General features: G+C 35.9%; 1 protein-coding gene across 1 annotated transcript in view; it reads right to left on the bottom strand.

The window, feature by feature from the left end:
* LOC309494418 (receptor tyrosine-protein kinase erbB-4-like) overlaps positions 1-13,886 on the bottom strand; it is a 175,111-nt gene extending 161,225 nt beyond the window's left edge. Inside the window, exon 1 of the mRNA XM_082163755.1 lies at positions 13,575-13,886. Coding sequence (XP_082019881.1) covers positions 13,575-13,653 — 79 coding nt within the window. The 5' untranslated portion in view covers positions 13,654-13,886. The remainder of the gene's footprint in view (positions 1-13,574) is intronic.
* Between the last annotated feature and the right edge of the window lie 360 nt (positions 13,887-14,246).

Raw genomic sequence — 14,246 nt, 5'->3', positions numbered from 1 at the left:
GGATACCGAAATAGCACATTGTCAGTTTGTTCAGAGGTCAAGGGTAACTTTCTATCTTTGCGATGGTTAAAGAGTCAGCCTAACCTCACACAAACCTCCCTCAGCCTGAAAACCGAGAGCTGAGGTTAACATGATTACAAGGTGAAGACAAAACCGAGGGAGCACTGGTTACTTGTCAGAGAACTATAACGGATAGCAGAAGTAATACACTGTGATACTGCCAATACTGAACGGTTCTTGCCAACAGAGAGATATTAATTTACTTTCTCACAGTTTCCTTAGAGTAAGAGTCATTTGAAGCACAATATTTCATTCTTCAGAATATAATTCTTAACATGAAGTTAATACCGTTCGGTGCTTCATTGACCTCTCCAAATTGGCTGTCGTTCTATCATTAAAACATAAAAAATGGAATTCAGAAAATTAATCTATATTGTATATGGACACTAAAGTTTCTATGAGTCTTGACAGTGTATAAAGGTGATAAGCACAATACACAAGTTCAAAAGTTTGGGGTCAGTATTTTTTTTTTTATAATAATTTAATACTTTTATTCAGAAATGAATAATTAAGATTTACAGTAAATACTTTCACACTTAAAATAAAAATATCAAATAAATGTTGTTCTTTTGTACTTGATATTCAAAGAATCCTGAAAAAAGTAGCATGGTTTCCAAAAAAATATTAAGCAGCACCACTGTTTCTAAATTGATAATAATACGAAATGTTATTCATTATCAATGTTTCTTTTTTGTGATTGACTGAGAAAATATGTCTATATTGTATGGTTTACTAGTGCAGTAACATTACACTGTGTCGATAATGGCAGCTGAACTTTTCTTTGCGACTGAAAGACGACTTTAAAAACTTTCATAACATCTGAGAATATCCTATTAAAGAATGGCAGATACATCATAAGGTCTGACTTTAGTTAGATTTCCCAAAGTGCCCAGGAAGATGCACGACTCCACGAATGGAATGAAACTCAAAATTGCTGAAAGACTTTTTAGTTGAATGATTAAACTGCTCTAAAAGTGTCTCTCCATGGGATGAGAACTTTTCCCTAAATGCCAAATTCCAAAGCTGTAAGACAGAGTATGTGATACTGTCTCCATATTGCACAAAATACATGTTAATATAAAAAGTTGTCATAAAAGTAAAAATACAATACTTTTTCCTCATCTATTATCTATGTACATTTGGTGCATTATGTAAAAAAGACCAAATGGAACAATGATATTTCAAATCACACACACACATATACAGGTATACGGTGTGTGTGTGTGTATATATATATATATATATATATATATATATATATATATATATATATATATATATATATATTATATATATATATATATCCTCCATTGCATGCGCAAACACAATGACACAGTCTTAGCCATGACTGTATGATTGTTCTCCTGATGTGTCAACCGTAAGCTCCCTTAAGTGACATTAAGTTTTAGTTTAATCTTTGATATATATATATATATATATATATATACAGACCCTTTCCAAAAAATTAGAATATCATGGAAAAGTTTATTTCTTTCCATAATTCCATTCAAAACGTTAAACTTCCAAAGATAGATTCAGGGCCCACAACTTAAACGATTTCAAGTATTTAGTTGTTTATTTGTACATAATTTGGGCTTCCAGCTCATAAAACCCACGAAAACAGGATTTAAAAAAATTTGCATATTACATGAAATCACACAGTAATTACACAGTAATACCATGGTCACTGAACCAGGTTTTGGTTCTTTTGGCAGTGTGGGCCGGTGCAAATCCTGCTGGAAAATGAAGGAAGCATCTCCATAAAGCTTGTCTGCTGAAGGAAGCATGAAGTGCTCTGGAAATGTCCTGGTAGACGGCTGCGTTGAGTGGACAGCACAGTGGACCAACACCAGCCGATGACATGGCTCCCCAAACCAACACAGACTGCGGAAACTTCACACTGGACTTCAAGCATCTTGGATTGTGTGCCTCTCCATTCTTCCTCCAGACTCTGGGACCTTGGTTTCCAAATGAGAACTCATCAGAAAAGAGGACTTTGGTCCACTGTGCTTTATTAAATCCAGAGTCAACGCAGCCGTCTACCAGGACATTTTCAGAGCAGTTCATGCTTCCTTCATTTTCCAGCAGGATTTGCACCGGCCCACACTGCCAAAAGAACCAAAACCTGGTTCAATGACCATGGTATCACTGTGTAATTACTGTGTGATTTCATGTAATATTCAACTTTTTTGAAATCCTGTTTTCGTGGGTTTTATGAGCTGGAAGCCCAAATTATGTACAAATAAACAACTAAATACTTGAAATTGTTTAAGTTGTGGGCCCTGAATCTAAATTCTATGGAAGTTTAACGTTTTGAATGGAATTATGGAAATAAATAAACTTTTCCATGATATTCAAATTTTTTTGGAAAGGTTCTGTATAAAAAAGATTAAACTAAAACTTAATGTCAGTTTATTCACACGCCTTTGTGCCCTAAAATGTCTTAGTTCACATAATCGGACGGTTGACACATCAGGAGAACAATCATACAATCATGGCTAAGACTGTGTCATTGTGTGTGCGCATGCAATGGAGGAGAGCATCCATGTCATTTATCAAACCGGCCCGGGCTGGAGCTGATGAATTGAGCATCACATCCAGCTGGACACTTTCATTTCACAAAGAACAGCTCTTTTCCCAGCCAATGTGACAGACAGGCCAGAGTACGACTCGACTGAGCTCACAGCGGGTGGATCTCAGGCCACATATGGCATAAACCAGCGTGTAAGACATCAGCGTGCCTGCGAGACCATTAATCGCACTAGTATTAATTGAAAAATTGGGATTTAATGTTAATTGACTGGCGCTGGAAAAAAAAAATAGGACTATAAAACAAAATCTGTGTGTGATGACAGGAAAACTGGGCAAGTCAGGCCTGCCATGACACAATAGAGCACAACAGAGACCTTGGATCCGGAAGAATTTTTCCCATTCATTTTCCCCACTTCTTCTTTTGAACCATGTCCATGTTGAACAGAGCATGTGTGACTGACTTGAGCGCTTGAAAACAAAGTCCACTAGATAGTGCGCATAGTCTTTCCATGCTCATGGTCAAGGGAGCTAACTTTGAAAGGTTTGCACACTCAACTGTGTGTGAGACGGAGCGGAACGCGGTAAATTAAGTTTAACCAGGTCTTTATGGAATCTAAAGAAGCTTACCAATATCGCTTAAAGGGATAGTTTCCCCAAAAATTACAAAAAAGTCATAATTTACTCACCCTCAAGTTGTTTCAAACCTGTATGAATTTCTTTCTTCTGCTGAACACAAAAGAAGATATTTTGAAGAATGTTGGTAACCAAACAGTTGATAAGCACCATTGACTTCCATAGTATGGATATATATATATATATATATATGAAGAGTTCAGATGCAAAAGCCTCTAAGTGCCATCTGAAATTTTCTTCTAGAATGATAATTTTTATCATTTTCATATATATATATATATATATATATATATATGTATATGTATATATATGTATATGTATATGTATATATATATATATATATATATATATATATATGTATATATATATATATATATATATATATATATATATATGTATATATATATATGTATATGTATATATATATATATATATATATATATATATATATATATATATATATATATATATATATATTATGTAAGTCAATGGTGCTTATCAACTGTCTGGTTACCAAAATTCTTCAAAATATATTATTTTGTGTTCAGCAGAAGAAAGAAATTCATGCAGGTTTGAAACAACTTGAGGGTGAGTAAATGATGTAAATGATGACCGAATTTTCATTTTTGGGTGAACTATCCCTTTAATATCAGAGCTCAGGATAAGTATATTTTTTGGGAGAAAATGAATGTGATTTTTACTTTCTGAACCCAAGTGTCGCACCGTAGACAAAAATATAATTATCTATTTAATTAAGACTTAAACCAGCCAGCACAAAGAGCTTTGTGCGTGTTAAAGGTCATTCTATATTTGTGTGCATGTCTTTTCTGTGCGTGTATACATATTAAAGGTCATTTTATATTTGTGTGCATGTCTTCTCAACCTTGCACACATATACTTATGAGGGTTTGCATGCATGTGCGAGTGTGTTTAAGATTACAGAATGTGCGTGTTTTCTTTCCTGAATGCTGAAAGGCATAGTTAAAATGCTACTGGGTCCCAGGTGTGCTAGCAAGAACTGGATTCTCCTGATGAGCAATCTGTCCAATCAGGCAACATATTGTCAGGGCTGTCCATAATGAGCAGCCAACATGTGTTGTCATGCAAATGAGCACAGGCTACTTCGGCACAAAACATGTGGCGCTGTGCTACTAATTTTCCTTTTTGATCTGTGGCTAATTCGCCTAATTAGGAAGGCAGTTTCAGAGTGGACTGTTCTGTAGGGGTATTTACACTGCTTTCTCATAACATCATGTTTTAATAAATATCACTGCAGCAAATTTAACCTAAGCGCAAACACACACACACACACACACACACACACACACACACACACACACACACACACACACACACACACACACACACATTTTTATGGGGAAATTCCATAGAAATTATGATTTTTTTTTACTGAAAAAACTTTATATTCTATCCCCTAAACCTACCCATCACAGAAAACATTCAGAATTTTTACAAAAAAACACTTGTTTTCCTCATGGGGACCAAAAAATTTCGCCACAATGTCAAAGATTTTGGATATTGCCATCTTTGTGGTATACCTGAACCACACACACACACACACACACTGTACCAAAAAGCTATTAGGTAAGTCACACGTCACATGCAAAATAAAAGAAAATTTAAGAATTTCTGTTTTCCATAAAGACAATGAAGCATTTGGTTGCACTTTATTTTAAAGTGTCCGTGTTACAGTGTAATTGTATATTTAAGTACTGAGTAATTATAATTTTAAAACTAAATGTACTTACTATAGGGTTAGGGTTAGGATGAGGGAGTGGTTAAGGTTAGTTAGTAAGGTAGTAATTATGCACAATTTATAGTAATTACTACAGTAACTAAATGTGACGTGTAACAATGACACTGTAAAATAAAGTGTTTCCAAGCCTTTTTCTAAGACAATTGGCATTTTGAATTCCGACATTATTTTCATGATATTTTTCGTCTGAATTCTCATTACTGTAATGTGTCCAGATACATACTTTTTAGTTTTTTTTTTTTATTGCCATTAATCTAATTTGTGATTCTCTTTCTGCAATAAAATGTTTGTTTGTCTTTTTTGAAATTTAATAAATAGATGGAAAATTTAAACCAGTACAAATACTACAATTATGTATAAATACTTCATAATTTAGAATAAAATATATTTGCATGTGTTTTATGTGTATTCAGTTGCCATACATTTTTTTTTTTTAAACAAATCTTACCAGTCCTACATTTTTTACTTTGCCATACATGTAATTTCTATAATTCATGGGGTAATATTTTGGGGCAAAATATACCAAAAGACAAAGTGAAAGATGAATTTTATGAAAAGACTGCATTTAGTTACAGTCATTGAGTTTGATGTTACAGCATCAACTATATTTAATTAATCTCAAAAGTAAATCCATTTTACTTTAAAATACCATGAAATACTATCACACAAATCGTATACTGTCCCTTCGTTCTACCAATTAAATATCATCAACAGACCTCAATAACCATCCCGCTACACATCTACACGCTACACGCCACCTCCAGTGCTGCTCACATCCATTCTAACAGCTGGAAACATCAGTCACAGCACACACACAAAGGACGTAATAATGACTATCATCATCACCATTATCATTATTATCATGGTCATATGAAGAATGCATTGCCTAGGGAACAAGTGTTGGACTGTAACCACAACTATTCCTAAAATTTGACCAAGGAACAGACTATAATAATGTAGATGACGTTTACATTTTCAGAAGAAAAAGTATGTGGTGCTAGCCTGTGCAAAACTTTCCGCCATTATGCTGCGGTGTTCTGGGTAGTTGCAAAGTCAAAAGAGGCCAGCAAAAGAATTTCTAATGATAATTGGTCCCCAAATATGACTCAAATCCCTCCTTTAATTAGTTTTTTGGACATTTTGTCGTCCAGCAGCAGAAAATAATAAGTCTGAAGACTTGACCTCGTCTCAGTAAGTTGCGCGTTTAAATTCTACATTGTTTCGGAACTTCTCAATTCTGTTTTGTTCACCTCATTTTCTCTTCTTGCCTTCTTCTGCATGAACCTGCACTAAAGAGTCCTTAAGACTTGATCCAATTCGCAGATGGTGTGTGTGATGGTGTTATTAACCGCACACTCTAAACCTCTCTATCCTAAAAGCCCCCCGCAGGTCTTCAGAAGGCATGTTCTAACCCTCTCCTTCTGTTAAGACCAACAGAAGCAGTAATCAAAATCAAGAAAAGTAAACCAAAAGAGACAGAAGTGTTTTCCCATTTTAAGTAAAATAAAGATGAACCTTGACATAATTTGCCCAAAAAATTGTTTAATGGGCATATTACTACTTCAATGAGTCCTAAAATCCAGAGAGTATATTTATAGTTATTAGTTTAACCACAAATTTAAATATATATGTAACCCCTTAACCCAGGTCCTACTCGCCCCGCTATATGCGGGCCTCGAACCCGGGTCTCCGGCGTGGGAGTCAGGCGCTAAAAGGAGGCTAAAGACTGCAGCCATTACATATATGAAGTAACACATAAAACATACATGCATTATAAATAAAGATTAAGTCACCTAACACATTTAAACAAACAGTGCAAGAATGCTATTTCTCAAAACACAAGAAGGACACAGTTGCTCTTGCTCTCTGCACAGCTATAGACGCCAGTATAAGTACACTACTTTGATACTTTGAACTTTCATACAAACTGATAGCCATCAGGGACATCCTTTTGTGGATGCTTTAGAATGTCTTACACACTGAGATGTGATGTTTTTATGCATTTATGGTGAAGATATATACTTATACTTTACTGACAAATAAAAGACCATGCAAAAAGCTTTCAGAGCTCCGGGTTGTTTCTATGCCTTCCAGTTAATATGTACAGTCTCTTCTCCACATGGCGAGGATGCAAAGTTCAGACTAGGAGTGAGCGGTATGACCAAAATCATGTATCAAATCATGTGTGCTTAATTGTATATTACCGTAAAGGTACAGTAGATTTCAAGCAAAAACTGTTGTAAAGATTAATTATTTATGTGTTCATGATACCTTTGGATAATCCAGTGAATGAAACACACTTCATATCATTATTTACTTGGAATTTGGGACACAAACCAAAACGATAATTCACAACAAATAATCTTAAATAACACTTGAATTTAAAGACCGCATATATACTGTGCTTTAAAATGTATACCATCACATGATACATGCAGCCCTGGTACAGACAGTGCCTTCAGTCAGGATATTATAGTTCTGTCTGTGTTCATGTGTGTGATTTACATTCACGCAATGTACAGGCCATTCCCAACAGGTACATGCAATTCTCATCAATCCAAGTGCTGGATATCCCAGAGAGATAAAATAAGAAATGAATTCAAATAGTAAGAGGGTGTCCAGTAACTCATTGCCCAACCCTAAGACTTACCAGCAGCCAGCTATATATAGGTAGTAAACCATTTCGGTAGACCCCTGTATTAAAGAGACTCAACTAAAGGAGTGTTAAAATGAATGCAAAATGATTTGAAAGAGCATAATTTAGAAATAATCTATTGTTATTATCTAAGTAAATACAGTATCTACTCTATTTTAAGTCTGCATTATAAGGTTAAGCCTCACCATTCTGCACTTTTCAACTGATATTCTTTCAGAAAATACTTTCACTGCTCTGAGTGAAATAAGTGATGAGCTCTCCACTGCGAACATAAAGCAGCGACGATGGTTTCTCACAAGGTCTTCTTTGATCCAGTAATCCAAGGTGACACACTATCACCCCATCTTCTCAGGAAAATGTTTATGAACCTTTACACTGAGAGAAACTGCAGTGATATTTCTATAGGGGTTGGGATGTGGCATCTGCCCTCTATCTCACCTAAACAGAGCAAAAAAAGTGAGGCCATGAGGGTTGATGGACCCAAGAAGACACAGAGATGTTGTGGAGTACAATTGCTCATTGCTCTTTTCCGTTTTCGCTCTTCGATCCCTCTTTACCGCTTTCTCCAATCCCAGCTGCCATTTCCGAGCACATGCTTTATTACAGGTCACTGCCACACAAGGAAGAGTTTAAAGGGACAAAGTAGCCAGTGTTTCCCACCCGCACGACAGCAAGCTAATTCACAATACACCTCACAATAAAACTCTCCGCTCTTTTCAGGTTAAGACTAGTGGTTCTCATGACCAACCCAATTTCACTGGAAAACGTAATTACTTTATGAAGTGACTCTTTCATATAAATTCCTACGATGTGAATCAAATGAAAACATCTTTTTTTTTTGAAACAAAGTAAGCATGATAGTCCACTCAAAAACCAAACATATCCGTCAATGGGTGTAAGCAGATTGAAACACGAATCAGATATCAGAACATAAAATAGTTATCGATTGCCATGAGATTGTGCTAGTCATGTTACAAAAACGTCTGACAACACAGAGAGAGAGGGAGAGAGAGAGAGAGAGAGAGAGAGAGAGAGAGAGAGAGAGAGAGAGAGAGAGAGAGAGAGAGAGAGAGAGCAAATAATAAAACGAGCTAACCATATAACCACGCATAGTTAGGATAAATAGACTCAACAACATTTAAAAGGCAGGAGAAAACACTTCCCATATCTTTGCTTGTTGGCATCAAAGCTTATGCATCCAAAACTAGTAAAATTGTATTTTGTTTCTAATTCATCTGTCTCTTTGTAGAAGCTAGTCAAACTAAGTAGACACCAACATAGAAAATGTACGTCACCTTCTGAAAGTATGCATATTTTCAGAATGTGGACAAATATGCGTATTAGACAATTTCACCTTTACTCATTGCAAGTCATTCTAAGTAAGCATGACCTGCATTTAACAAAGGAGTTAATGGAGCTGTAGTGTCTCAAAATATACTTTTGGCATAAGAAGAGTTCAGATGCAAAAGCCTCTAAGTGCCATCTGAAATTTTCTTCTAAAATGATCATTTTTATGAAGCTCGTATATTTAAGTTTAGTATCAAAATTACCTATGAATTGTCATTTAAGTGAAATTACTGAACTTAAATATACAAGCTTGATAAAAATGATCATTCTAGAAGAAAATTTCAGATGGCATTTAGAGGCTTTTGCATCTGAACTCTTCATATATTTTAAAAATGTGTAAAAAATATATACTCTCTAATCCTTTATAAGTGTTTCATCAGAAGATTATTGTCAACTACTACTACAAAAATGGCAGAATTTGAGGCAACACGAGACTCACATGTGACATTTCTAAAAGGTAGCAGGGCTGACGTTTTGAATATTGCCAATTTAACTGCTAGTTGCTAGGCAATGACACATCCAATCTATCCCATAATTACACCAACTATAATTATCCACAGATCCTTCATGCATTAAAAATCTGGTGAGTTTGCAATTATTGTAGTAGTTTACGGTCACACTTTAGTTTAGGATCCAATTCTCACTATTAACTACGACTTTTGCCTCTCCTAATCACTGCTTGTAGTTGTTAAGTTTAGGTATTGGGTGGATTAAGGGATGTGGAATGGTCATGCATAATAAGGCATTAATATGTGCTTTGTAAGTAATAATAAACAGTCAATATCCTATAGTAATATGCATGCTATAAGCAAATAGTTTTAAGAATTGGACCCTAAACTAAAGTGTTACCAAGAAACCTTCCAAATTACAAGATAAAACTTATCCCTAGTCTTTAGATGCAGTGGTTGCTTCAGTTTCAGATGTTGTTTATATAAATGATCACATTAGCATGGGAAGTAACGGATCACAGCTGACGGAGAGGCACAGAGCCAAACTGTTCCGAGAGGATGGAGAAAGACTGAGAGACAGTGAGGTGGCAGAGAAGGATGAAGGAGGGGGGGATGATGTCTCAGAGGCAAACGGACAGAAGCCATGCCACAACCACAGAAAGAGACCAGCAGGCCTTTGTCTTCAGAGAACAATCTCAAGTGGTGGAAAAGAACAAACCCTTACACTACGGAAACATTCCTTCAGCTACTCTTAAATTCCCTAAAAAAGGGGCCAATCCCATAGATTGTAGCTTTATTGGTTCACTCCACACGTTCAAGAAATGTCACGTTCATGATGTTTGCGTTCAGACATTTGAGGCAGGAAAAAGCTACTTTGTAAAATATTTAGAAAGTTTACAAAGAAAGTTTAAAGGACTTATATTAATAAAAAAATTAAAATAAAATAAAATAAAACTGTGAGGGTGATTCTAATTCTCACAAAAAATTAAATAAAATGTCCAATCACATTCAATCCTTAAATAACAAAAATAAAAGAAAGAAAGAAAGTAAGTTGGAAGCAAGTACATTTAATTAGGCATCCTTGATTAATTTAAGAAAAGTTGTTTAAAAATATAATATAATTTCTGTCTTTTTTTCTATTGATTTTGGGATGAAATTTAACCCGGGTGTGTTTTTGACCGGTTCTGTGACATTTTAAGATATTAAAATGTTAAATCTTTTGAATACTTCACTTGCATTTCTGAAAATAATGTTTAACGACAATTATTAATATGTGTGCATTATTAATTATTAATGTTTGTACTGCTTTTCATTGACCGTCCACGTTACTACAATAAATGTATCTGTAAGACATGGGCAACAAGTGTCATTTAAAGTTATGAGTCCACGACAAATAAATTATTAATAAGAGGATTATACTTGGTCAAAATTGCAAACAACATTTCCTGCTCATAAAAATATATTCATGTCTAGACACCATATCAGTGACAAGTTTAATTACTGGGAGACTCATTGGGACTCAAAAATGGAGCTTAATCCAAGTTGACGCTGAGTAATAATTTGACTGCATTCCCGAGTCAATATCCTTTAGAACTTAAATGTCACATCTCAGCCTGGGTCAGATCTTGTGTCATTTATCTGCAGACAGAGCAGTGAGCTGAAGCTGAAATTAGATATAAAAGAACGTATCAAAAATATGAAACTTGATGACCCTGAAATAATTTGTGAAGAGGAATTTTTTATGTATCTTCCATAAATAGCCTCCAGTGAATGAAAAATGTTCTGGAACTATACAGTGATCTTCCATGTACTCGCATTGACCCTGACTTTTTCATTCAAAGAAACAGTGATAATCAATGACTTGTCATCCCGAATGATAAATAATCATTTAGGATCTCGGTCCTATCACGATTTAAATAGGTATCTCAAACAACGAATTAAAATGAATTCAATGATGTTATTCCTTTCAACTATACAGACTGAAGAATACAAATCAGAGTACATTTCACCAATATAGTCTAAAAAATGCTGGGTTGTTTTAACCCAATTTTGGGTCAAATATGGACAACCCAAATTTTTTAATTACATTTTTTATCCAACGTTTGGGTTTGTTGAGTGTATATTGTAAATCTCACCAAACCTAGCAAGAGCATACGTCACCTATCATCACAAAAAAGAAGTTATTTTATAAATTATAGAAGTCATATTATTGTAATAAAATATTATCATAAAATGTTTCATAGACCATAACCATAAAATACTTGTACATCATTAAAGTAGATATTTAGATTTACATAAATACACTGTGCTACAATATTTTACTTTATACACTGATGAAATGACTATTGAGAAACTCAGAAGTAAATTGAGAATTTAATGGGAAATCTTATTCACCATGATAATAATATCACAATGGATTTTGGTGTTAACTGTGATCTGGACACGTTTTGATGAGATTCGCCCATACAGTCAAAAGTTATATTCATCATAAGAACTGAAACACATAAACCAACAGTATGATATGCAAGAATGCCTCTCTGCATACACGAGCACCGTTTTGCGTCATAACACTCACTGATATTTGTGTCATGATAACCTCCATCCACAGTTCTCCTTGTTCATATAGCCTACACTGCTCAACAGAACTTAATTCATGCACCGCCAACGCTGAGTTGACTTCTCACAGTGTGGATGCTGAAATATGCTGAGCAGTTATTTGAACAGAGCGTAGGGGTCTGGAGCGCGATGCCAAGCGCGCAGGAAATGCGCGTTCCGCTGAGCGCGCTCCCGCGCTGCGTTCCATCAAGTGCCTTTACGCGCAACGATATATTAAAATAGACTCTCAACTGACTGGGAGTCTATGACAGCCCCTTGAACTATATTGTGAAATTTTGTTACTGGAAAGGGTCTTTCTATTCCTGGCGGTAAGTGTGGTGTTTACATCGTATTCTCTCAAGCGCCACCAACAGGTCTATTTGTATTTCGGTTTCATCTTTTAATCCTTGAAACCTGGTCTAGAAAGAAATTCAGCTCAATTAGAGAGAGAGAGAGAGAGAGAGAGAGAGAGAGAGAGAGAGAGAGAGAGATAGAGAGAGAGAGAGAGATGATGGTTATTATAAGATTCACACAAGACCACCTTCACACTATTCTAGTCAAAATTCAATAAAATCTGATTTATAAAAAAAATTCACGAGTCACACATCATCAAATTTAGCCGGGACTCCCCCGGGAGGTTGCCAAACGAAGTTAGTGACAAATAAAAATTGCAAGGATCTGGCCTTTTGAAACTAAATTTGGTAATGGGCATCAGTGCTTGATCAGTTTGTAGGCAGTGACAACTGGTTTTGCTTTTGAATTGTTTAGACCAATCTTATGACCCTGATTAGGCCATACTGATTAGGCCATAACTCTCTCTCTCTCTCTCTCTCTCTCTCTCTCTCTCTCTCTCTCTCTCTCTCTCTCTCTCTCTCTCTCTCTCTCTCAAAACAAGTTTGTAACAAGCAAAGCTTCGGTATTTTGACACCAAACTTTTTGTCTTTTTTTTTTACATTGCCACAGTGTCCTGACATTACCTCATAAATTTGGTGACAAATTTGGAGACTACTGGTATGCTGTCTCCCTTATCTGACACACCCACTTCAGGTCTTGCAGTCTCTAATAATGAGAGTTGAATCAGGTATGTTAGATGAGGGACACTTACGAAATGTGCAATGCTGGGTTTCCTCCAGGACAGGTTTGAAAACCCCTGTCACTATCATTCACAATAGCCTATTATATTTAGGTGACTTACAAATACAGAACTAATAGTCGATCTATTTCAGGCCATGATATCTATTAGACTATTGATTCGCTAATATCACAAAATAAATACTGGGAGAAATGTATTAAACAAACAGAGATGTTATATGCAGCACTTAGTCCTGAAGTGTGTGTGATTCCAATGGATTCCTCCTCTGGTCATCATAAAGACTGCAGGGATACACCGTGCCTAAAGCATACACTTCACAATCGTTCAATCTCCGGTTGTTTAAGTGCAGCAAAGTAGTCGATAACAGCAGCGCACACACCGGTCAAGTGCGCAGCTTGCCAAGACCCTTTACGCACTTGTACTATCACTCACCTGACTGACCGTTGCTCCTCTGAACCACCACAATTATGAAGACGAGGCAGAAGAAGCGAAGAAAGCGAGCCGGCCACATTTCTGCTTATTTTAAGAAGTTATATCTCCATACATTAGCATGATCAATAGAGAATCCGGGCATTGACAGTCCAGCGTCTGCGTTTCCAGCGCGCGCACTCACGTCTTCGTTCCAGAGCACATCCTGTAACAATAAACTCGACTAGACTGTTTTGCTTTTGCGCTGGGTTCGTTTTTTTTAAAGTAATTGTGCCTGATTATCCGGTTTGTAGGACTTGTAACGATTTCATTACATCGATGGACTCGCAACTTCGGTTTGAGAGTCAGAACACGCCCCTCCTTGTACTAAAGACCGCCTACCTGAAGTATGAATGGTCAAAAGAGGCGCTTGAACAGACGAAGCCACGCCCAGCCAACGACTGATTTGCATATACACCTGCTAACACCAGTGTTATGTGAGGGGCTTTTAAACCCTTTTCATGCCAAGGATGCCCAAATATGACGATCCTCTTGTGTGTATTACCATTATATATTAAACAAAATTAAACAATAAAATAACCCTGATTGATTTCAAGGTTTCCAGTGTTTAAAAAGCAAAATAAAAACCATAATGTCAACATATATTCTGTAAAAAAAAATCGCTTTTTTTCTCTT

The sequence above is a fragment of the Leuciscus leuciscus genome, assembly GCF_965113295.1.
Source record: "Leuciscus leuciscus genome assembly, chromosome: 3".
Classification (NCBI taxonomy): domain Eukaryota; kingdom Metazoa; phylum Chordata; class Actinopteri; order Cypriniformes; family Leuciscidae; genus Leuciscus; species Leuciscus leuciscus.
Note: the sequence above shows the minus strand (reverse complement) of the source record. Positions and strands in the feature narration are given on the sequence as shown.